Below are 26124 nucleotides of genomic sequence, written 5' to 3'. Positions count from 1 at the left end.
CTTTTTAAAAGTGACTCTTGTTAATTTTTTTTTTAGTAATTTCAGTTTCCTCAGTTCGTCGTGCATTTTCTTTCGATGGTTGGGTAATCGCAAACCCAACTTCGAATATTCCGCTTTCAACGTGAAACGTCAGTCCAAAATAGTTAAACGTCAACAGATCATTGAAAATTTCGCGTATCGGTTCTTGTTGTGTGAAAATTATTTCGCTGTTTTTCGGAATTATTTAACCGGAATCGCCGACTAGTGGCCAGCCAGCTTCGTTTCCCATGAACTAGACTTGCTAGGGCATTTATCGAATCGTCCACTGTACCTGAAAACGATGGTCAGCAGAGTAAGTACAAAAGGAAAACTTTTTTCTGTATCGTCTAACATTTCCATTTGAGGAGTCGGAGAAAGGCTTTCTATTTTTTTTTCTGCACGGAGTCTTTGACACGTAAATTGTTGCTCACGAATCGTTCCTCAGATTAATATGCTATTACTTAATAGTTTGGATCTGAAGTTAATTCTTACATCAAATGTTAATTATTTTAACGATCAGATTATTCCGTCTAGGATGTAGAATGAGCGATAACAAGTCTTCAATAAAAACATAATTTTTGTTATTCATTGAGATAAAAGTTTCTTTCAACCGGAACCGTAAAATAATTTATGAAGAAATTTAATAATTATGTTGGCTCAGTATTTTTTTTAAACATAATATGTTTCATTTCCATATAAAATTAGTGTGGAAATCGGTGGATTGAGCAGAATTTTGAATTTGTGTCATAAATACTTATTTGTTAAATGAAAAAAAAAGTTGAAAACATTTAATTTGTGGATTAAATGTTGCAATATTTTTTTAACATTTTGAATCATAATATTTACCGCAGAACCTACCCTTAAATTCAATAAAAAATAAACCGCGCTTTCTAATTTCAGTCATGTTATAAATCCATGTTTTACAAGATATTTTGAACGATCCTCTAAGGACAATGATCGTTAATCATCATAATCACAAGAATGCACAACGCCGTCGTGACTCATGGGAATCCAGGTGATCCCTAAGGGTCATACGCCGTTTGGCCTAAAGTCATTTGGCATAAAGCCGTTTGGCATAACGTCGTTTGGCATAAAAGTCGTTTGGCATAAAGTCGTTTGGCATAATGGCCGTTTGGCATAATGGACGTTTGGCATAATGGTCATTTGGCATAATGTCCGTTTGGCATAATGGCCGTTTGGCATAAAAATATAAAAATTTATAAGGTAACACAAAATGTTGCTAAACATTAAAATACATAAGTTTTTTTTCAATTTACCGATTTTCTAGGTTAAATCAAATCCCTAGGAAGGTCCCGTGTTTCTAGGTTTACCCAAAGCTAGGGACAATCCCCTAGCCCGGTCCGCAACGCGAAGCGTAAGGACCATACTTCATTTTAGTTCGAACGCGAAGCGTGAGGAGGCTTCCTCGAAATTTTGATCCATCATTTTAGGACGGCCACGTCTTTCTAGGTTTATTCAAAGCCCTAGGAAGGCCCCGTGTTTCTAGGTTTACCCAAAGCTAGGGACAATCTCCTAGCCCGGTCCGCAACGCGAAGCGTAAGGACCATACTTCATTTTAGTTCGAACGCGAAGCGTGAGGAGGCTTCCTCGAAATTTTGATCCATCATTTTAGGACGGCCACGTCTTTCTAGGTTTATTCAAAACCCTAGGAAGGCCCCGTGTTTCTAGGTTTACCCAAAGCTAGGGACAATCTCCTAGCCCGGTCCGCAACGCGAAGCGTAAGGACCATACTTCATTTTAGTTCGAACGCGAAGCGTGAGGAGGCTTCCTCGAAATTTTGATCCATCATTTTAGGACGGCCACGTCTTTCTAGGTTTATTCAAAGCCCTAGGAAGGCCCCGTGTTTCTAGGTTTACCCAAAGCTAGGGCAATCCCCTAGCCCGGTCCGCAACGCGAAGCGTAAGGACCATATTTTATTTTAGTTCGAACGCGAAGCGTGAGTAGGCTTCCTCGAAATTTTTATTTATCATTTTATGCCAAACGGCCATTATGCCAAACGACCATTATGCCAAATGACCATTATGCCAAACGACCATTATGCCAAATGGCCATTATGCCAAACGACTTTATGCCAAACGACTTTTATGCCAAACGGCGTTATGCCAAACGGCTTTATGCCAAATGACTTTATGCCAATCGGTATACAATCTCCCTAAGGGCTGTCCCAACGGTAGATGCAAAACACGGTTTTCGACCACGCTAAAACATTTCGGCTGGCACCGGTGGCGTAAATTGCTGTTTTAGCACAGTTATCGATTTCAAAATTCCCAACAGTTATACGCCTTTGTTCCAAATTCATGCAAATTTGGAACAGGATTTCAAAATATACGACAGACCGATTTAGTTCACGGTGAGAAAATTTTAGCCAACAATGATTTCTTTCACACATGTTTGGGTAGCATTGGGTGTGATAATAATTTCTTTTTGAGATATTATTTGAATGTTTTTTTTCGCTTCAACCACCCTATACGTAACATAAATTGAGAATAGATGTTAATAAAAACCATATCAAGTATAAATAATAGATGTCACATTATTCTCGATTTTATAAATAAATAAGAAGCTTTTCATTAGGGCTCGACGAATTAGTGAATCCAGCCAGCGTTCTAAAATTAAAAAAAAATATACGAAAAGAAAATTTCAATACTTTTTCGATGAGGTAAAATAAATGTTTATTGTTTGTTCTATAATTTCTGTATTATTTGAGATATTGAGAGATTTTTACTGCCCCTACTCGCATAACAGGCCCATATGCATTTTCGTCAATTTTCATCTAACCTGACAGTTCGCCATTTTGAACATAGGGCTTCAATATAAAACAATAAAAAAAGAGATTTTGTTCTAGAAATTTCGAAAAAATATTAACTTGTGACTGTCCCATACGGAATATACCCGCATAACAGTCCCATATGTGAAATACCACGAATTTGGTTACTTTTCAATGCTTCTTTCGGCGAAATAGTCTTTGATTTATTGCTTTGAATAATTTAAAAAAGATTTCACTCACTCGATGTCGAGTTATACACCCTAGTTTTCGAAGCCAGGTCAGTTAGAAGGAAGGAATGTCTTCCTAAGCGAAAAACTATCAGATGTAATCAAAAATCGTAAAAAGATTCAACTTACAATGCGGAATTCACGATATTTTTCCAAAAGTATCTTTTAATGAAAATTGTATTGAAAGGTTCAAAAATGATCAAATTTAAGTCTTAGGAAGAAGCTTGGTGAAAAAAACATATTCTGTATGGGACTGTTATGCGAGTAGATTTCAAAAAGGTTTGAAATATGCTCGCATAACAGTCCCATAACGAAAAAAATGGTGCTCCCGACCTTACCAATGACCCAATTTTGAAAATTTCAGGTGTTACGATTTATTATGACAACCTAGAACACATTCCATCTAATGTTTTTCGTTTATGCTGAAAGTTGTGGTCAGAATTTCAAAATATATTCAAAACAGAAAAAGCTGATTTTCTCGCTTGCTTGTTTTTCCATATGGGACTGTTATGAAAGTAGGGGCAGTTTAGCTTCGTATATATGTATTGCTCGGAGTTTTCGTCAATATCAGCATATTTTTCTGTATCCATACATAAATTTGCAAATAGTGAAACAAGTTTTTGTCAAACAAAAATTTCGACAAATCAAAGGAAAATTTCCTTTGACTTTGGGATAAACATTTCTCGTTTCTGTATTAATGCCAGCAATAACTTGAAAAAAAAATTGCTATTTCATTTCATTTTAACAAAATTTTATTCCATTAATTCAAAGAAATTTGATTGCATAAATTGAAGAATTGTTTCAATTGACCTTTTTTCCTCGTTGTGTAGTCATTTTTGCTTTTATATTAATGAAATCCTGGTAGAATAGTTGAAATCATTGTTCTGTCAAAAAGAATATTCGTAGAATTAATTTTAAGACAATTAACCGTGAAACTCAAAACTTATGCAATTTTTCTAATAAAATGGGTTTTTCCTTCTCAATTATTGAGTGTCTGCAATGAAAGTGTTTCCGTTTTAAATTTGCTCCTACACCGGTGGGGAGTGGGTGTTTTAGCCGATTCTAAAATTTCAAATTTTGCTAAAACTGGTATACTTAAAACCAATATTTACGCCTGAACCGTTGCAGGTGCTCTAAGTAGTCCTCTTGCCTCTTTCCTTTCCTAAAAGTAGTTTGAATCCTAACAATTGAGCCTCCGCGACTATTACTGCTCTCTCTCTTACTAACATAGTATAATGAAGTGGATACACTCGGCAAAATGAAACTTTAGATGCTAAACGCCAGACACTGTGTGTTTTGGTGATCGACTAGTGACAGAAAAACTTTGACAATTATCGCTCATTCTCCATCTATAGACTGTTCCAGAAATAATAAGCACACCTAATGTTAAATAAGGTCATTTTGAATAGGTACTTAGTTGTTTTTCGAATTCTACTTGCTGCGTCCTTTTGTTCACACTTCTGTACGTGATAACATAAAGAAAAATATTGAGTTTGTGATTACATGTCAAAATGTGTGGTCTTACTCCGGAGAAGAGAAAAAGTATCGTGCACAAGTGGTCTAATGTGAGTGGAATCACATTGAGGAAATTGGCCAAAAAAAAGGATATGAATCTCGGAGCGGTCGGAAAGCTATTAAAATATGGTGAACATTGTACATTTGAAGATGAACCGAAGGGTGGTCGAAAATCTGGACCTGTAATCCTGCTATCAACAAAAAGGGCAGGGATGCCCACAAACAGAACCCATCGGCTTCCGTTCGGGATGTGGCGAAAAAAGTCGGGACCTCGACGTCTAAGGCCGATGACATAGTGAGAGCTTTACGGCTCACGTAGACTACGCCTGTGAAAGAGCGGCAATGGCGACAGCAGCCCTCTCACCGGCCATGTCGAACAACTCGGTGATCCGCTGCAGCAGAAGGAGGGTCCTGGCAAGTGTGACCTCGTCCATTCTGCGGTACGGAGCGGCAGCCTTGAGCAGGCAGTATAACCTGCAAAAGCTCTGCAGTGTACAGCGGCTGATGAACCTGCGAGTAATCAGCGCATACCGAACAGTGTCCTCGGTAGCCGACGGTAGCTGCTGATGTTGTGGCGGGGGTCATGCCCATCTCGGTCTTGCTAGAGGAAGATACCTTCTGCTACGAGCACAGGCACATGCCCGACGTGCGGAAACATGCCAGAGAGGCCTCGCTGTCCAACTGGCAGCACCAGTGGGACAGCTCGGAACGTGGCCGGTGGACCCATCGCTTGATCCCTATCATCAGATCTTGGATGGACCGGAGACATGGAGAGGTGGATTTCTGCATGACACAGACACTGGTCACGGATGTTTCATGCAATACCACCATCGGTTTGGACACGTGGCCTCGCCATCCTGTCCAACCTGCGGTGACACAATATAGACACCAGAGCACGTAGTGTTCAACTGTCCGAGGTTCGAAGGGGTACGTGCTAACATGCCGGACCAGTGTAACACTGTTACATGTTGTAAATATTTACCTAGATATATTTGTATACATTTCGTTATTTATTTATTTATTCGTGATTAGTACAATTACTATTGATAACATTAACCAAGAGCAACAAGACAAAATAAGCCTTTTCAAAATGCTATTACATAGAAAGGTATGCATTCAGACCACGCGCTTCACTTCATAACACTGCATCCAATCTTACATACCAGTTCTTCTTCATAGGAAGTCGAACTTAATCGGGACTATTTCAGGCGTTCTTGATTTAGCGTCGCCTTCAGAGTTTGACCTCGTAAATGTTGGGATCCAAGGGCGGATCGAAATGAGAGGGTAGATTGATTTTATGTGGGAAGGAAAGGGATGCTACCAACCCGTGCCGAGAGCGCATCTATGACAAACACCGACGCTTGAAAGGTCGATGACCGCCTTCGGGGATCATCGGAATTCCTTTGAAAAAAACCAGATTTTCCAAACTTGCGACCTTACTGAGGATCCCAGGAATTCACCTCTTCCACTTTGATCCTGACCGTGATTTAAGCCCAAGCGAGTGTTTTTGTACTTGGCCGCGTTTCGTAGATGTAATGTGAACACGTGAAGTGTCCTTCTAGATTAGATTTAATTGTTCCATAATTTGTTCTTCGTTAACAGGACGATTTAGTTTAGCTAGCTAGTTGTCGTGTGCTCAAATCGTGTGCTCGCCTTTAAAAACAAAAAAGGTAAAAAAATCTATGGTTTCTGTGTGTGAATGACTGTGTGTGCTAATTTTTTTTTCGTTGAACAGCCGTTCAACGGCTTTTTATTTAGGAGCAAACACAACGCTTCTAGCGATAGCTAGCTGACCTGCCGCTCGAACCCGCTGAAGGTGCACGGAACATGATCGAGGTTTTCCCGACCAGGAATTGTCGGAAGTGAACCACCCGTCAACACGTGGTTCAGTGGTCTGCCCGTTACAACCCCTTTCAGGCCACCAAAACCGATTCGCTGCTGATCATCATCATCACTGCTGAGTTTCGCCAACATCGACACGCCGTAATCAACGCCGTTCCCGGTCACTGATAAGCCGGTGATACTCCGCCCAGCAGTCGAATCTATTTTCGGCAACCCCGCAACAATCAGCTCTACTTTGCCGACGTAAGCAGAAATGGTACTGTAAGTACAAACTAAAAATAACCCATGCGCATGTGAAGGAGATATTTTGGCCATTCTAAAATTAGCCACACACAGTTTTTTGGAAACCCTTTCAGTCACGAGGTTTCCCAGTTGAGAAGGCTGCGCCAATAACAGCCCATTCTCACCCACTAAGCACACGTAGGGAAAGCAGAAAAAGGAACCAAAAAGCTAATAATGTAATCCTAGGTAAAAATTCAAATAAAAACTTAGCTTAAGATTGTACAAAAATGTAAAAATTGTCATCTTTTCGTTAATTCCGTCTCAATACAAACTTTTTCAACCGCCAATAATGTATTTTGTTGAAAAATAAGAGAATTCATGCTTTCCCAGAACATTAAGTCTGATTGAAAAAGGTGATTTCACGTGTTTATCCGTTCGTTTTTTAGTTTCTAGTTTTTTGTAGTTTGTTTTTTTGCTTCGGGAAGAACTGCTCGAGAAAACAGTTCCCTCGCTTATGCTTCGGTCACCCAGGGGAAAACCGGTAAGTGAGTTCCTCCTGTGACGATCACGCAAGCGTGTGTTTTTTTTCAAACGGATAGACCGTGGTTCGCGTCCCAGCTACCTCTTCGAATCGAAGGTGTAGTTTCCCTAGTACTTCTCCTTAACTTTGGTCTCCCGATCGTTTCCGCATCCGCTTTTGGATTCTTAGTAAAACCCGCCCTGAGGTTGGGTTTCTCGCCGGGCAATAAAACTCGACGAGCGGTCCTCGGAAGAGGTGGCGCTTAAATCGCTCGTTTATGAACGCGAAACTGATTAAGAGAATCCCACCCCCGCGCCTGCTATAACTGGCGCCCAACGTATTAAAAGAGGCTGTTTTTTTTTTCAATTAAGGCTTTAGTTTTGGGAAATAGCAAAAATTTTCCTTCTGATTGTATATAAAAAAACAGTCGTTGTCTTATAAAAATTATTATATATTGCTCTAATCAAGGTTGAACATAATTATTATTACATTTTTTGTTTTTTGCATCATAGTGTCCTAATCGATACAATTTTTTTTGTTATTTATTGCATATCGTCCTATTTATTAGATATTTTTGTTATTTATTCAGTACGTCATATTTATTACTATTTTTGTACGCAAATTTCTCAATTACCTAGGGTAGTTGTCCTAGACTTTGTCATTTTTTGTAAGCCGTCCTATTTATAAATAATAATCGTTAATTATAAGAAGACGTACTATGTAGGCTAGTTTCGATTATAATTCAATCGTATTTTGTTATTATCAGGCTACTATTTTTCTTCTAAACTGCAATTCTTCAAAAACCAATGTCCGTACTAAATTAAAATTGCAGTAAGTAAAATCAAAATTCTTCTGAAAAACTATTACTGGTCTGTTATCTAACGTTATCTGTTAAAACTACTAGGTGCTAAAAAAAAAAAACACCTTAATTGGTAGTGTGAGCTGTATCCGTCCTCGCTCGGGTAGTCCGCAAACTTCGTAAAGTTTTAATCTGTTGATTAATCCTCTGATTGGTTGTTGTTCTCGTTAGTATCATTGTATCTGAAAAATTTAGGAAAGTAATTAGTTAAAATGTCGATTCTATATTCGTCGGCTGATAATTTAACTGACGAGGAAGTTGACTATGAGATTCAATTGCGTGGGAGTTCTAAAGAAGCAGAAACGTTAGATTTTTCAATTCATTCAGCTGTTGGGTTTGAGCGTTCGATCTCGAAGGAACTTTCAAAAGAAGTTGACCAGGCGAAACCTGTCATAGAACAAGATACTAGGCCTTCTTACGACGATTTAGTTCGGCGAATTCAGGAGCTTGAGTCTCTGTTAACACTCGCTGGAGTTGGGGATCAAACTACACAGGAGTTAGACTGTTCAAGGCATAACAGGCAACCTAATTGCGAAGGGCCACAACCAAATAGTTTGACGTTTGAAATTCCGAGATTTTCTGATCATGGCAGAGGGAATTTTCCACAGCACGAAGGCGACAGCGATGCTAGTCAGCAACAAAATACACGCCAGTCTGTTTCACAGGGAGACAGGGATCGTAGTAGGAGTTTTCCCACAGGCAGCGATACCAGTCTGCAGTCAAGATTTTCTATTCAAGGTCGTGAAATGGAGTTTCGTCAATATCGCCGAATTGAAAATGGGAAGATATATTTTTCGGGTTATGGGAAATCATCCGTGGAAGATTTTCGTTTCAAATTGAAAATTAAAGCAGATAAAAAAGGAGTTTCTGATCACGCTTTACTTCAAAAGGTCGCAGGACGTGAAAGGTTTTTAGATAGTAAAGAATATCAACAAATAAGAAACAGACAATTATCACGAACTACTCAGGAAGAAAACGAATCGCGTAAGAAGCTGTTCGAAGAAATTCAAAAAAATCTAACGAAGGTTTACGAACGCCACAGGAAAAAATATAATCTTCGCTCAAATTTCAATTGCCCTGTTGATTATGAAGGAGAAACTGTTTTGAAAAGAACGTTTGACCTGTCGGATAAGGCTAAAGGATTTTGTTCAAAACTGGCCCCTAAGCTTGAACTCGCCCCCGTAAGAAAAGTACTGGGTAAACATGGTTACGAGCTCGAGTCGACGACCGGAAAAAGATTAGGAGTATTCTATGCTAATCACCTTAAAAAAGCTAATCTGCCCAGAACAAGCTAAAACCTTCATTAACCTATTTTTTTAAAGCTATGTACAACTTGGAAACAAGTGACAAACAATTTTCTCGAAGAAAATCGAAACGAATCGCAGACCATTTCAAATGGGCATCGAACCCATTCAAAATTGAATTGCTCACTATTTTTTTAAAGCTATGTGAACCTTGGAAACAAGTGACAATTAATCCTTACAGGAAAACAAAATTCTAAAAATAATTCACAGTGGAAAACGAAACCACTTTAAACTTCATTTTGTGAACTATGAAAATCTTCTGTAAAAGTGACAACTTGATTTCAAATTTGAAAACTGAAATCGTCAAAAAAAAATTTCACGTTTTGATTGGTTTTTAATGCCACTTGATTGATGCGGGTGTTTTCATGAACTAGGGTAAGCGATGTTAATTTTGGCGGAAGCTTTGAAGGTTTAGGTGCTGATTTCAGAGGAGTCGTAGTGCTCATGAAGCGTAAGAAGGAGCTAAGGTGATGACCTGACAAAAGTACGTGTAATACGAATTTTAAAGCGAGCCTAAGCGATGACTTCGACAACATTTTAGTAGTGGTCGCTATAAGCAAAGAATGAGCCTATCCTCGAAGCAAAACAATTCCGAGAGAGTTCTTATCGTCTTTCCAAATTCATTAAAACGCTTCAATCATTCATGTTGAGCTCGAATCATTCAAATAACGTTCTGTTTACACCTCAACTGAAAAGGTGTCGACCATCGAAAACCGAAAAGGCAAAAAATTTGGGAGTGGAAATTGCTTCCCCCTTTTGTACATAAATTCCTCTTGTAAATAGTATTGTAAATATTAATTAAGTTAGTAGTCGCGCCTGCCTGCGGTTTCTTCTATTGTAAATACTTAAATTTAGGTTAGTTAAATAATATTAAAAATACTCACAGTTTGTTTTTAGTCCTTGTTCCATTTTTTCCATTGTTTCCTTTTTCCGTAGACTTCCTCCTTGTTCAGTTGTTGTTATTCGTAATCCACTTTTTCTTCTTTTTCCGTAGATAATTCCTCCGTGTTTAGTTTTTGTTATTCCTCATAATGTCCATTGCTTAGTTTCAAATTTTTGATAATCCTTCTTCAAATACTAGGCGACCTAGTCCATTCCGGATGTTCGCATATTAACAGTTAAGTCCGCTTCAGTGCATCCTTATTCAATATTGGCTCATCCTTAATGAAATCCGGATCAAGAAAATGGTACTCCACATCAATATTGCTGCACTTGTTAGCCATCGCTAAACCTGAAAAGAAACAGAAACCCCCACCCAAGCCCCAAAAAAACAGTTCATTAATTAAACATCTTACTCACGATACTTAGTACTTTCCTGGAAAAAAACAGCAAATGCAACTGCTGTTACAGCTCGTTGCGGTCCATGGCCACCTGGTCCACTCAATCCCAGGAATCATCAGAAATCTGGGGCCCTTTTGCAGCCAAAAAATATTTCCACACGCCACCGAAATTACACTCCACTCTACCGTCCAAAAATTTTTCCACTTTTGACATTTCTCTTTCTGTTTATATATGATCGTCTTGCGTTGGCTGCGTCAGTGTGCGTGAGAGTTGGCGGTGAGTGGCGCGCCTCATCGGCCAACATGCTAGAGAATAGATATGTTCATTACGATGAATGATAGGTGTGTTCATGAATGGGTTGAATGTGATTGAAACCAAATAATTTTTTTTTTTTGCCTTCTCAAATTATTTCCAAAGAAATAATTTTGATGAAGAGTTATTAATTCGTGTTCGTTTTCTCATGTTATGTTTTCCAGTTAAACAATACTGGTTTAGTTTCAGAGAGTCGTGCATGATGTTCCGTGTTTGTTTTGCACATGTGACGTTTTCCGGACAAGAAGGTCTGGTGTAGTTGCAGTGAGGCAAACCGGGTGTTTATGTTCGTGTTTGTTTTCCACATGTAGCGTTTTCCGAACAAAAAGGTTTGGTATAGCTACAGTGAGGCAAACCGGTTATTTTTCGTGTTCGTTTTCCACATGTAATGTTTTCCGGACAGGAAGGTCTGGTGTAATTACAGTGAGGCGAACCGGTTATGTTTCGTGTTTGTTTTCCACATGTAACGTTTTCCGGACAATAAGGTCTGGTGTAGTTACAGTGAGGCAAACCGGTTGTTTTTCTCGTGTTTGTTTTCCTCATAAAACGTTTTCCGGACAGGAAGGTCTGGTGTAGTTTTAGTGAGGCAAACCGGTAAAGTTTCGAAGAATAAGCATTCCAGAATCTTCGGATAACGAAACTTCTGGAGGGGAATGACTTAGGATTCAGTTTATATATTGTGTAGTTCTATGTAAAGGTTGATGAATTAAAATATCTATAATTTTTTTGTAATAATCTTTGAAGTAAGAAATTACTCCAATTGATAATTGATTTATGTTTTGTTTTCCGTTGCGTATGAATGTAGATGTATGCCAACCAAGGTAGTTACGATCAGAAAAGAGACGTTTGTATAGGAGACCAATAAATAGCTACGAAAATTTGTTTGAATTATTAATTCAAACAAATTTTCGTATTTTCAGTAGGGAATTATGTAACACTGTTACATGTTGTAAATATTTACCTAGATATATTTGTATACATTTCGTTATTTATTTATTTATTCGTGATTAGTACAATTACTATTGATAACATTAACCAAGAGCAACAAGACAAAATAAGCCTTTTCAAAATGCTATTACATAGAAAGGTATGCATTCAGACCACGCGCTTCACTTCATAACACTGCATCCAATCTTACATACCAGTTCTTCTTCATAGGAAGTCGAACTTAATCGGGACTATTTCAGGCGTTCTTGATTTAGCGTCGCCTTCAGAGTTTGACCTCGTAAATGTTGGGATCCAAGGGCGGATCGAAATGAGAGGGTAGATTGATTTTATGTGGGAAGGAAAGGGATGCTACCAACCCGTGCCGAGAGCGCATCTATGACAAACACCGACGCTTGAAAGGTCGATGACCGCCTTCGGGGATCATCGGAATTCCTTTGAAAAAAACCAGATTTTCCAAACTTGCGACCTTACTGAGGATCCCAGGAATTCACCTCTTCCACTTTGATCCTGACCGTGATTTAAGCCCAAGCGAGTGTTTTTGTACTTGGCCGCGTTTCGTAGATGTAATGTGAACACGTGAAGTGTCCTTCTAGATTAGATTTAATTGTTCCATAATTTGTTCTTCGTTAACAGGACGATTTAGTTTAGCTAGCTAGTTGTCGTGTGCTCAAATCGTGTGCTCGCCTTTAAAAACAAAAAAGGTAAAAAAATCTATGGTTTCTGTGTGTGAATGACTGTGTGTGCTAATTTTTTTTTCGTTGAACAGCCGTTCAACGGCTTTTTATTTAGGAGCAAACACAACGCTTCTAGCGATAGCTAGCTGACCTGCCGCTCGAACCCGCTGAAGGTGCACGGAACATGATCGAGGTTTTCCCGACCAGGAATTGTCGGAAGTGAACCACCCGTCAACACGTGGTTCAGTGGTCTGCCCGTTACAACCCCTTTCAGGCCACCAAAACCGATTCGCTGCTGATCATCATCATCACTGCTGAGTTTCGCCAACATCGACACGCCGTAATCAACGCCGTTCCCGGTCACTGATAAGCCGGTGATACTCCGCCCAGCAGTCGAATCTATTTTCGGCAACCCCGCAACAATCAGCTCTACTTTGCCGACGTAAGCAGAAATGGTACTGTAAGAGCAAACGCACCAATAAGTGAGTATACGCGGCCCGGTTTTGCTCATTTCAGCGGACCGGTTTTGGGATACACACTCTTTCGCGCACCGGGCGGTAGCATAATTATTTTTAAATTTAGCATTGCACTGAGAAAACTTTTGAAGAAAATCTTATTCTTAAATTAATACGGACCGAGTAAATTTTCGGAGTCGTCCACCAAACGGCTCTTCTTAGTTACATGATCATTTTTGGTCATAAAATACGATGCTTCGAGTTTGTTTATCTGAAATTGAGTGAGAAAGGAAAAAATGTTATCAAAATTCATAGGTAGAAAAAAGTCCTAAACAATATAAAATACAAAATAAATAACTCACCATCAGAACCAGCAATTGCACTTTCTCGTTCAATTCCTGGATAAATCCGAAAAAATGTAACGAAATTGCGAATTCAACTGTTTATTCAAAAAAAAAAAAATCCATCCACAATTTTAATCTCATACACATTTTTTCTTAAAATGAATATCAACAAACATCCACACGCTGCGACGTCGTTTGTTTAATTCTGCTTAAATCTTCAACTTCTTTTTCTGTCCAACGTGCTGACTGAAATAGTTGCTGCTCCGAAAAACTGGGTCCCATTAGTTGCAAACTTATTGAGAGACCTCGTTTCGAAAGCCGAATTGGTAGGGACAGTAATGGAATGCCACCCATACGGTTGGATACAAAAATCCTGCACAGCGCATTGGTCTCGATTATTATTACTCCGAAAAAAAAATCCTTGAAGCTTTACTCAAGGTTGTGGGAGTCAGTAAAATGTTTACTACACGGATTGCACAATCAAAATTTTCAGAAAGCAATCGTCGGACTTGAAGGGCTTTTCGGAAATATTTCATGGAATTAGTTTTTGCGCAATAAAAAAAGTTTCCGCTTTGCGTTCGTTTGTTTAATTCTGCTTAAAACGGTAGAATTTTTTCAGTGCATGTTTGATCTCGCCCCTTTCTAGTGAGCAAATTTGGTGATTTTGTCGGTCCCGACGGCAACGGCCCTATTTTGCTCACCTTCATACTAACCCCCGGTGCGGTATGGAAGTGATCAAACTCGTGAGCATTTTCACTTTGCTCGCGATTGCTGCGGATGCCCTAAGTACAAACTAAAAATAACCCATGCGCATGTGAAGGAGATATTTTGGCCATTCTAAAATTAGCCACACACAGTTTTTTGGAAACCCTTTCAGTCACGAGGTTTCCCAGTTGAGAAGGCTGCGCCAATAACAGCCCATTCTCACCCACTAAGCACACGTAGGGAAAGCAGAAAAAGGAACCAAAAAGCTAATAATGTAATCCTAGGTAAAAATTCAAATAAAAACTTAGCTTAAGATTGTACAAAAATGTAAAAATTGTCATCTTTTCGTTAATTCCGTCTCAATACAAACTTTTTCAACCGCCAATAATGTATTTTGTTGAAAAATAAGAGAATTCATGCTTTCCCAGAACATTAAGTCTGATTGAAAAAGGTGATTTCACGTGTTTATCCGTTCGTTTTTTAGTTTCTAGTTTTTTGTAGTTTGTTTTTTTGCTTCGGGAAGAACTGCTCGAGAAAACAGTTCCCTCGCTTATGCTTCGGTCACCCAGGGGAAAACCGGTAAGTGAGTTCCTCCTGTGACGATCACGCAAGCGTGTGTTTTTTTTCAAACGGATAGACCGTGGTTCGCGTCCCAGCTACCTCTTCGAATCGAAGGTGTAGTTTCCCTAGTACTTCTCCTTAACTTTGGTCTCCCGATCGTTTCCGCATCCGCTTTTGGATTCTTAGTAAAACCCGCCCTGAGGTTGGGTTTCTCGCCGGGCAATAAAACTCGACGAGCGGTCCTCGGAAGAGGTGGCGCTTAAATCGCTCGTTTATGAACGCGAAACTGATTAAGAGAATCCCACCCCCGCGCCTGCTATACCAGACACAACAGCCGACAGCATCGTGCGGAGGATGCCAATACTTGGCGCGTGGTCAGCGATGGGTTCACCCGGATCATGACTGCCCTGCAGAGGAATTGGAACCAGCACTAGTCCGCGACCGGTGTAGGGTGGCAGTAAAGCATACAAAGATAAGACTATACCTTCTGGGTATACCGAGCTGCTAGGTACGTCGCGCGTCTGTGTGTAGGATACCTCCAACGTTACCGTCGCGGAGTATCCGAGTCGAACGCGCCCTCTGCGACGGAGGCTGTGGGGATAAGACTAGACATAGTGAGAGCGATGCGATGCGAATTGACGAACGTGGCCGATGCGAACTCGAGCGGTAGAACAAATTGACATCTGCTATGCCGCGTAGAGTATGTCAGGTTTAAGCGATTCATCGCATTTCATCGCACACACTATGTCATCGGCCTAACGCAATGCGTGCTAAAGAGCGACTTTGGATCAAGACGTACCGGAAGCAGAATAAACCTAAAAGGAACCCAAATCAAGAAGCTTCTGTCAAATCAAGAGCCCGGAAACTGTATGATTCAATATTTTGCAAAAGTTCTGGGTGCATTATCATGGACGATGAAACGTATGTGAAATGGGACTATAAAACCTTTCCTGAAGGCCATTTTCACCGAAAAAAAATGACAAAAAGGTGATTGTGTGGCAGGCAATTTGCTTGTGCAGCAAAATATCTAGCCCGTACGTCACATCGGGAACAATGAACACACAGAACTATATCAAGGAATGCCTCCAGAAGCGTTTATTGCTCAAGCAGCATGTCCCGTCATGTTTTGGCCCGATTTGGGATCATGTCATTACGCCAAAGATACTAGGGTGGTTTAAAAGCCAAAACGTCTGTTTTGTGCCAAAAACATGAATCCGCCAAATTGCCCCGAGGCACGGCCAATCTATACTTTTTGGGCTTTGACCAAAGCAAAGCTACGAAAATACGTAACACCAGCTGATGACATCGGACATTTAAAAAAAGATTGGCCAAAAGTGGTAAAAATGGAGGGTAATGCAACTGTGCAGAAGCTTATGAGTCATGTTCGAGGAAAAGTGCAAAGTTTGGTTTATGATTAAAGATTTCATCAAATTAGAGTACAGTGTTGGGTAGGACACAATGATACAGTGTGCCAAATAAAATAAATAAAATTAAACTATTTTTTTATTATTATTATTTTTTTTTATTATTATTATTTTTTTTTCTTTTTTTTTTTAGATTTAGATTCATTTATTTCGTACATCAATAGTGGGTTTTTGAGAGGGTGTTCCCAGCGAGCAAATAGATGCTCTTTTAAAGGAACATATTGTTGTTGATGTTATTCAATGAAGTTTACATGATTTCAATTATAAGTAGAAAGAATTGTGAAGTTATATAATCGAATAATGCTTAAGCGATGTTGTGGTAGCGGCGATATGTTGAGGCGATGGTGTGATGAGGCGGCGGTGGTATGTTGATGCGGTGGTATGATGAGGCGGTGGGGTGGTTTTGAAAGTGTGCTTATAATTTCTGGAACAGTCTATAGCTTAGGTGGTACACAGGTTAAGCTATCGTATGAGCAAAATGAAGGTAGAAAATTGTTGTGAATTCGATTCTCATGAATGGGATGAAAATCCCATAAAATGTTTTTTTTTGTTTCGCTTGAGAGTTTGTATGTAGTGGTTCATTAGCTATTAATCATGTTTCTGTGAGTGGTGCAAGCCGAAAATGCAGCGTTCGTTAGACCAGAGGTACGCGATTTAATTCTGTGTAAAACTCGGTAAATCTGCAACAGAGACGTTTGAAATGATCAAGCAGGCTTACCCAGATGTTGCTTTAGCAAGCCCTTAAAATACAAAAAAATAATCTAAAACTCTAGCTAGATTTGAGTTTTAAATTTGGCAAGAGATGTTTACTTCGCTTCGGTCGTTGTTCCTATCGTTTGCGAGCTCTGCGCATTGCTAAGTCCACCACGCTTCCATTTTCTGGGAGTATTTCTGGAATGAACGCTAGATTGTCCAATGATGAGAGTTTTTGGGTATGGTTGTCGTCGAGTCCTTGGTCGGTTTGAGGCGTTGCTGGCCACGCTTCTAGTTAGCAAACGTTTGCTACTTTTAGGCTCTACCTCTAAGCGGCCTAAATTAAAGGGCGAAACCGAAATTATTGCAACACATTCAACAGATCATAACTTTTTTAACATTGGATAAAAATCAACCAAATTTTGCACACTTCCTCATTGATGTGTATTGTTTACATGCTGTCAAACTCGAAGTCTAGTTTTTCGATTCAACGAAAATGGAGGTGAACCAAGGCGAGTTGAGAGAACAAATTCTTTCCAGACTCCTGGAATTTCCTGACCTGTCGCACCGGCAGTTGGGAATAATGTCCGGGACCGGAGAACAAAAAGACGGAGGGAAAGGTGAAGCCGATGATTAAAGCAATTCCCAACGTCTCAAGCCGTGATTTAGCTAAAAAGATCGGCATGTCGCCGAGCTACGTCCAAAATGCAAAGAAGAGAGCATACGTTAACGTATACAAGTTACAGACGGCTAAAATTCGGGGACGGAAGCTCTACGAAAAGATTTTGACAAAATATGGCTGCTGTGTGATGGACGACGAAACGTACACTGTAAATTTTTGCCTCGATTTCCAGCAAAAAAAATTGCTGGAAACGTTCAGCAATCCAAATTTTTGCTGGAAACCAGCAATCGGTTTTCAAATTGCTGGATTTTTCAGCATTCGTTTGTGTTCTTGTCATTTTTGCTGAAAAATCAGCAATTGGTTTTCAAATTGCTGGACTTTCCAGCAATTGATCTAGTTTGCTGGAAAATCACCAATCGAGTTGTCAATTTGCACACAAAACTTTCGGGGCTCCACTTAGCAAAATTTCGCTGTTACTTCCCGTTAGCAAAAATATTTTTTTACTGTTGAGTTAGCAAAAAGCTAAATTTACTTGATTTTAGTAATAAAAAAAGTCATTTTACTTGATTTTAGTAAAACGAAGGTTTTTCAGCCGCTTTGTTCACAGACACCAGCCGCCGCGCCAGTAGGGAGAAAAATAAAAAGCTGTCGCGATTAAGTGCGGTTCCGGATGTTCGTTGCTGATGGTTCTTGTGGTGGCAAACTCCACAACGAAATGGTAGCTGAATCGACACCGGATGCTTACAGGGTAAGGTCTGATCTTAAAGTGTTCAGATTCTATAATTTCTCAATTTCTAATTTTTGTGTTTGTTTTTTTTTTTTCTACCAGGATAAAACCGCAACATGAAGCGCGCCACAGGCCGGTAATGAAGAAGGACCACAACTGGAAATTCAACAAGCTGCATCCGGCAAACACCCCGGTGCTTTCTTTGACGAAGGTGGCATGGCATTTCGCTCGCCAGTAGGTGCGTTCCCAGAATAGGAAAAATGTGAAAAAAATATAAAAAATGTGAAAAATAAATTATAAGTGAATGAAATTTGTGTATTTTATTCAATATTCAAACATTCCCCTGATTCTCCAGAGAAAAAATAAAGAAACATGAAATTACGGATCCGGGCAATCTTTTTCTCCGGTTTTTGCTAGAAATTTGAGTAAAAACTGCGGCGGCTAACTTTTGTACTCGTTTGCTAAAATTTTAGTTAAAAAATATTGCTAAATTGATTGCTAAGTTTCTAGCTGGTCAAATTTGAGCAAAATTTTGCTAATTTCCGGCCTCGAAAATTTTGTGTGTGGAGTTTGTTTTTGCTTCGTACGCTGAAGCAAGGTGAGATTCTATTTTACGATTTCTGGTTAATTTTATATAATTATTTTATATTTTCCACTATATTCTAGCAACCAGATAACAAGTCAAGGGTGAGTTTTTCTTGGACAGATATATATTCTCTAAAATATTCTAATCAAAGCTATTTTTACAGGTGGCGGATGATCAACACTTTGGCACAAAGCTGCCAGCTCCGGTGTTATAGTATATTGAAAAAAAAATCGGTTTCTGGAAATAAATATATCCCTTTATTGAAAAAATTGTTTTATTGCTTATTATATGCACAGCCAAATCTAAATTTAATTTCGAATTAAAATATAAATCTGATACTTAATACAGCCAGTTGCGTTGACAGAAATAGCTGGTTTCCAGCAATATGGATTGCTGATTTTCCAGCAATTTGAATTGCTGGAAACCAGCATTAACGTTTGCTGTTTTTTCCAGCAATTTAAATTGCTGGAAATTTTGCTGGAAACTCAGCGGGACCAAAACCAGCAAAAAATTGCTGGTTTCCAGTAAAAAAAAAAATGCTGTGTATATAAAAGCTGATTTTAAGCAAATTCCGGAATTGGAGTTTTTTTACCGGAAAGAGCAAGTTCGATGTGGACGACAAATTTAAGTAGAAGATATTGTCGAAGTTTGCCTCCAAGTATCTCGATTGGCAGGCCATTAGCTCTGAGCCTTTCGTGAGATAGGGCACAAAAAATGGCGAGATCTACAAATCTGAGCTCCTCGAGAAGCGCCTTTTACCGTTCTTGCAAAAGCACGACGAAGCTCTGCTATTTGGCCAGATTTTCCACTATTCTAAAAGTGTCCTGGAGGATATGAGGCCAATTCTGTCCGTTTTGTTCCAAAGGACATGCACTGTCCGGGACTGCGCCCGGTGTAGCTGTACTGGGCAACAATGAAGCGGGAACTTCTGAAGCGTAAGAAGACAGTCAAAAACGAAAAGGACATGTTAAGAAAATGAACAAAAAAACTGAGAAACTAGTACCGGATGACACTGTAAAGACTTTGGTGGAGGGCATCAAGCGAAAATGCGTTCAGTTTTTCACTCAAGGCTCCATCGATTAACTTTTCTTTTGATTTTTGAATTAAATCTATATATATAAAAATGAATTTCTGTCTGTCTGTCTGTCTGTTCCCTATAGATTCGGAAACTACTGAACCGATTTGCGTGAAACTTGGAAGGTGGGGGTATTGGAGGCAGGGGAAGGTTCCTATTATGGTTTGAGACCCCACCCTTTCTCATAAAGGGGGGGGGGGGAAGGGGCCTCCCAAGCAAAAGTCAATTTTTCGCATAAATCGAACGCATCAAGTAAATGGTATCAAATTTGGCATGGGGTGGTATATGGGAACAAGGAATATTTCTATGAATATTAGGTACCCCTCCCTCCTCTCAATGAGGTGATAAGAAGGGGGGAGGGGGGCTACCTTACAATTTATCATACAACTCGAAAACTAATCAAGATATTGGAACCAAATTTGGCATGGGAAGGTATTTGGATACGAAAAATAATTCAATGGTTATTCGAGACCCCTCCCTCTTTTCAGTAGAAAGGGGGGGCCTCTTTCATAATTTTTTGCATAACTCAAAAACTATTAAAGCAAATGGAACCAAATTTAGCATGGAAGGGTATTTGGATACGAAAAATATTTCTATGATTATTTGAGACCCCTCCCTCTTTCCAGTAGGGAGATATTAAGGAGAGAGGGGCCTCTTTTATAATTTTTTACATAACTCAAAAACTAATTAAGTTAATGGAACCAAATTTGGCATGGGCGGGTATTTGGGAACGTGACATGTTCTAATGATTGTTTGAGACCCTTTCCTTCTTCCAGCGGGGAGTAAGGAAAGAGGAAGGGGAGTTTCACACAATTTTTACTGCATAACTCGAGAACTTCAACCGCAAATGGAACCATATTTGGCGTGGAACGATATTTGGGTACGAGAAATGCTTCTATGAATATTTGGTATCCCTCACTCCTTCAAAGAAGTGGGGGTAGGGGAGAGGTCTTCCTTTCAATTTTCAGTATAATTGGAGAGCTGATCGAGAAAATTGACCCATATTTGGCGTGTGAGGGTATTTGGAGACGAGAAATGTTTTTATAATAAATTGAAGTCCCACCTTTTCTCAGCGGAAAGATATAAAGGGGGAAAAAGGGGCTTCCATACAAATTTTTTGCATAACTTGAGAATAAATCGTGCAAATGATACCAAATTTGGCATCATAAAGTATTTGAATACGAAAAGTATTTTTAGGAATATTAAGTTTTCACCCCTCCATTCAATGGGGAGAACGGAAGGGGGGATGGTACTTCCTTTCAAGTTTATGCATAACCCAATAAATTACAACGCAAATAAAACCAAATTTGGTATGGGATGGTATTTTAATACTAGAAATTTTCCTATGTGAAACGATTCCTTTCTTGCAGTAGAAGGATAGAATTGGGAATATAGGAAGGGAAGAGGAATGCATTTAACTTTTTTTTTTTACAAAATCCGAGAAATGGACAGAACTTAACATAAAAAATCATTTTGGTATGATTCTATGATTATCTGACACACCATCCTCCTTTTAGTGAGTAGGTACATAGGAGAAAGGAGGTGAGCCCAATACAATTTTGTTAGCATAAGTTCTCAATTTATGCTAACGAAGCCATCCAATGGAAACAAATATGGCATGGAAAGGTACTTGGTTACGAGATATGTTTCTACGATTGTTATAGACTCTTACGCTTCACAGTGTTGAGAGGGGAAGAAAGGAGGGGCTCCATATAAATTTTGTTGTAAAGCTCAAAAACTTATCAACCAATGGAACTATATATGATATAAGAGGATTTTGGGGGAACGAAAAAAATGGGTATGATTATTAAAGATCCCGTCCTCCATTCAGCAGGGGGTGAAAGGGAGGACAGGGGGGCTCTCTTATCAGTTTTTAGAACATATCAAGCAAAAACAACCAGATTTCATAAGTTAGATTGTTTGCGTAAGATTAATTTGATAACCTCCTTTTTCAGGGCGAAGCTTAAAGAAACAGATTAAAATTATCGTATTTTTTACACAAATTCACAGATCAAGATTCAGGAAATTTGTTTAAGTCATCTTTGTATTGCAATTCGAAACTCCAGCTGTAGTTCTCATTTTAAAGCCGTTGCTTAGAATTATGTTGTTATTTGATCTAAAATAATGCCAACAAAACAATAAACATTTAAAAAGTTTCTGAAAATAACATTTGTTTTTGAAAGGTGTAGCAAAGCACATCGGGTCAGCTAGTATATGTATAAAACTACTCTAAAATTTTGGTTTGATTCTAAACATCATAAGAAAATTGGCATGACATTTTCGGTGTCGCAATAATTCCTTGTTCACCCTTTAAAATTTTCTGTTTCATACAAAATATTTCAACTGATTACTGACTAAAAATGTTTCTCTTTTTAGCGCCAGTGTATGTTCGTACTGGCGGTGGTGCTGCTAGAATGTTTGCTCTCGCCGGTAAGGGGCTTCTACGTGCCCGGTGTGGCCCCGGTTGAATTTCGCAAGGGTCAGAAGATAGACGTCAAGGCCGTGAAGATGACCAGCACCCATACACAGCTCCCGTACGAGTACTACTCGCTGCAGTTCTGCCTACCCAAAAATGGAACGCTGGTGTACAAGAGCGAAAACTTGGGTGAAGTATTGCGGGGAGATCGCATCGTTAACACTCCCTACGAGGTACGGATGGCCGAGGATGTACGCTGCAAGCTGCTGTGCAACAGCAAAGACCGACCGCTCAATTGGGACCGGGAACAGTCCGAGAAGGTAGCCGAAAGGATAAAACATGAGTACTTTGTGCATCTGTATGTATGAGAGTTTGATTTCGGTAGAATAAAAAAGATTGATGTGTTTTTCTATATGTATTTTTAAGAATTATTGATAATTTGCCAGTGGCAACGAAGTTTGTCAACCCTGATACCAATGAGCTGCAATTTGAACCGGGTTATCGACTGGGACAAGCCGAAGGTAACAACGTTTACATCAACAATCACCTCAAGTTCCGGCTGTTTTATCATCTTCACAGCGAGTAAGTTTCATAAAAATTTCAGGAAAAAAAAGTTTTCAATACCTTTTTTATTTTCAGGAACCAGTATCGCGTGGTAGGTTTCGAGGTGGAAACACTATCGGTGAACATGAAAGACATCCGCTTCGAGGGCGATAGTTGTACTTTCCAGGATAATCCACGCCCGCAGCCAGTTCTGCCCAAAAATGAGCACAATACTCAACTTTTCTTCACATACTCAGTCGAATGGCAAGAATCTTCCGTCAAATGGGCATCTCGATGGGATATCTACCTGGGTATGAACGATGTGCAGATTCACTGGTTCAGCATCATAAATTCGTTGGTTGTTGTGTTTTTCTTGTCTGGTAAGTTTGATTCGAATAAGCGTGCATCCAACTTAATGTTAGCAATCACTAGCAAAACTGACCTTTCAAGTATCTGGCTATTGATACCGCATACTAATGTGAATACCAGTCCGACATCTAACCAGTGTACTATTTGAGCTTCATAAAAAAATCTAATGTGAATAGGTTTCATTATTAGAACTCAGCATAGGCTGATCTTTCCAATGTTTAGATTCGATTCCGTTTCTCGATTCTTTTCGAAGGAGGGATGAAGCTCGGGATTCGTTATGGGCAAAGAGGAATTCGATAACAGCCCGAAAAGGGTAAAATGTATTCAATTGCCTTAACGAAGACCAGATGAACAAATGGCCCAAAATGGGCAAGTAAAAGGTATCTGATAGCCCAGAATATGTTGGAGCAACCTAAAGAATATATGTATATGTTCATCCAGTTTGATGTTATCAATCGCTAGTACAACTTATCTTTCGAGTATCATTCTCGTTCTTTTCATCTGTTTTTAATTCGACTGGGGATAAATGAATCAATCAATGATGTTAAAATGATGTTAAAATCCCTATGATCAAATAAATAAAAAAAAGTTTATAATTCAATTTAAAATCCCAGATAAAAAAAGGTTTTTCATTCAAAACAATATTCCTTAAATTAAATCATTCTCCCCAATAAAGCCCTAATAAAACATCATCAAAATAACGCAAATGTTCTGTTAATCTAGGAATTCTCACGATGATTATGGTCCGTACGCTTCGCCGAGATATTGCCAAATACAACACGGACGACAGCGTCAACATTGAGGACACCCTCGAAGAAACCGGTTGGAAGTTGGTGCACGGAGACGTTTTCCGGCCACCCAGACATCCTAGATTGTTTGCAGCCATCATTGGAAGTGGAATACAAATCTTCTTCATGGCACTGATAACTATTAGTAAGATATTTTAAATAATGATTAAATTTTGTATGACACTTAACAATTTTCTAACGTTCCAGTTATCGCCATGTTGGGAATGCTGTCACCATCTTCACGTGGCGCTCTGATGACCGCAGGAATAATGCTGTACGTATTCATGGGTCTCATAGCCGGTTATTTCTCGGCACGTTTATACAAAACGATGAAGGGACGAAACTGGGAACGAGCAGCTTTTCTAACTGCAACGTTCTTCCCTGGCTTGGTCTTCGGAACCTGTTTCATCTTGAACTTCTTCATCTGGGACAAGGATTCCAGTGGCGCCGTCCCATTCGGAACAATGTTGGCACTGCTTTGCCTCTGGTTTGGAATTTCTCTCCCTCTGGTTTACCTCGGATATTATTTTGGCTTCAGAAAGCAGGCATATCAACATCCGGTGCGCACAAACATGATCCCTCGACAGATTCCGCACCAACATTGGTACATGAATATGGGGTTGTGTGTGCTGATGGCTGGAATTTTGCCCTTTGGAGCCGTCTTCATTGAGCTGTTTTTCATTTTCTCAGCCATTTGGCAAAATCAGTTCTACTATCTGTTTGGATTCTTGTTCCTAGTGTTTTGTATCCTGGTGGTCAGCTGCGGACAGATTTCAATCGTTATGACCTACTTTCAATTGTGTGCAGAGGTAGGTTGAAATAAAAATAAATATCCTTACAGATTTCATAACACGCTTAATTCATTTTTTTAGGACTACCGTTGGTGGTGGCGAAGTTTTATCGTCTCTGGCGGTTCGGCAGCTTATATTCTATTTTATAGCATATTCTACTTCTTCACCAAACTAGACATTACGGAATTTATTCCTACTTTGCTATATTTAGGTTACACAGGTTATTGTTTGTGTTTTTTTTTTAAATTGAACACAAAATTTTGATCTATTTTATTCTTTTCAGGCTTGATGGTGATTACATTCTACGTCCTAACAGGAACAATCGGATTCTTTGCTGCGTACAGTTTCATTCGAAAAATTTACGGAGCCGTGAAAATCGACTAAACAGTAACAAATAACGAATATCAATCCGCAGTAGGTTCCACTAACTTGAAATGCGTGTTACATAAAAAGTGACCAACGATTTAAGTAAATTAAGTCGTCGCTTGAGATGGGTGAGTGCGAATTTAGCGCGTCTAGGAAACTGTAAAGTGTGCAATGCTTAGCTTCGTCGTACCGGTTTAACAAAAAACTAAAATGCAAGTGTGAATATAACCCGGACGGAAACCGTTTTAATACTTTTCTCGCAGAATCACTGCTCGTGTAGGCAAGTAATTTATTTATGGTATCTGTGTTGTAACACTATTAGCTAGAATGATCGAGGATTTCGACGAGAACGAATACAAGAGTTTTATGCGTGATTGAGGGTAAATGAATCGAGGGTACATGAGATGTGATATGTGAAACATTAATCGTACAGTAGAACGGTAAGAACTCAAAATTGGACAAATGCAGCAAATTTAGGAACTAACTCGAGAATTGCCACACTGGTAAACTGTGTCTCATGAGAATATGTTCAAAATAAAAAAAAAACATGAAAAAGCAATTTATGAGGTGCTTCCTTCTTAATTATTCGAAATTTCATCAAAACTTGAATAATTGATTATAAATACTTCAAACTTTAACTTAAAGTTCCTTTCAATATCTCTTTAAGTCATCAAAACTTCCGACATTCAACTAAACTGAATTATAAATCATGATGCTGAAATTTTCAATGCGACTTGAAAATTGAGTAATTATCAAGAAGTCCTACAGCCACACTAGGTATCCGTTTCCGAAAAACCGGACATGAATCCAACAAGAAACTATTCCAGCTATTCTGAAGAAGTTTTGCTAGGGAAGAATGCCACGAAGTGGTAAATTCCTGGCAAAAAAAATCCGAAGAAGCTTCAATGTTCACCGGAACTTTCTAAATCGAACTAGGAAAGGCACTTTCCTAGTTCCCTAGTATCCTCACACTTCAATGTGAGCCGACATTGATGCTCACATTGAAAGCAAACTGAGATCAATATAAGGTATCAACAGCAAATTGATAGCATCGTTTGTTGATTTATGTACAACAAAACTAAGCATAATTAATGTTTCTTGTTCTGATACCTTAATTAAACCTAATTTTGCTATCGGTTTCGGATTGTT

General features: G+C 39.1%; 1 protein-coding gene and 2 long non-coding RNA genes across 3 annotated transcripts; all 3 read left to right on the top strand.

The window, feature by feature from the left end:
- The first annotated feature begins 130 nt into the window (after positions 1–130).
- On the top strand, positions 131–25527 carry LOC129743843 (transmembrane 9 superfamily member 4). Its single transcript, XM_055736056.1, has 8 exons — positions 131–331; positions 22079–22476; positions 22545–22700; positions 22758–23041; positions 23754–23963; positions 24026–24627; positions 24691–24829; positions 24893–25527. The coding sequence occupies exons 1-8, from the start codon at positions 320–322 to the stop codon at positions 24991–24993; spliced, it is 1902 nt and encodes a 633-aa protein (XP_055592031.1). The 5' UTR covers positions 131–319; the 3' UTR covers positions 24994–25527.
- LOC129743847 (uncharacterized) lies at positions 3865–14579 on the top strand. Its single transcript, XR_008736701.1, has 3 exons — positions 3865–6218; positions 6284–6651; positions 12603–14579. It is a non-coding gene; the product is annotated as an uncharacterized LOC129743847 (long non-coding RNA).
- Positions 17756–18351, top strand: LOC129743844 (uncharacterized). Its single transcript, XR_008736697.1, has 2 exons — positions 17756–18062; positions 18144–18351. It is a non-coding gene; the product is annotated as an uncharacterized LOC129743844 (long non-coding RNA).
- Positions 25528–26124: the final 597 nt, after the last annotated feature.

This window comes from Uranotaenia lowii, chromosome 2, assembly GCF_029784155.1.
Source record: "Uranotaenia lowii strain MFRU-FL chromosome 2, ASM2978415v1, whole genome shotgun sequence".
Classification (NCBI taxonomy): domain Eukaryota; kingdom Metazoa; phylum Arthropoda; class Insecta; order Diptera; family Culicidae; genus Uranotaenia; species Uranotaenia lowii.
This window is presented reverse-complemented; position numbering and strand designations above follow the sequence as displayed.

Bases quoted from the DNA above. Each gene is read 5' to 3' on its own strand.
- LOC129743843 (XM_055736056.1), top strand. The intron at 22,477-22,544 runs GTATGTATGAGA...TGTATTTTTAAG, and splicing joins CATGAGTACTTTGTGCATCT to AATTATTGATAATTTGCCAG. The intron at 23,042-23,753 runs GTAAGTTTGATT...CTGTTAATCTAG, and splicing joins TGTTGTGTTTTTCTTGTCTG to GAATTCTCACGATGATTATG.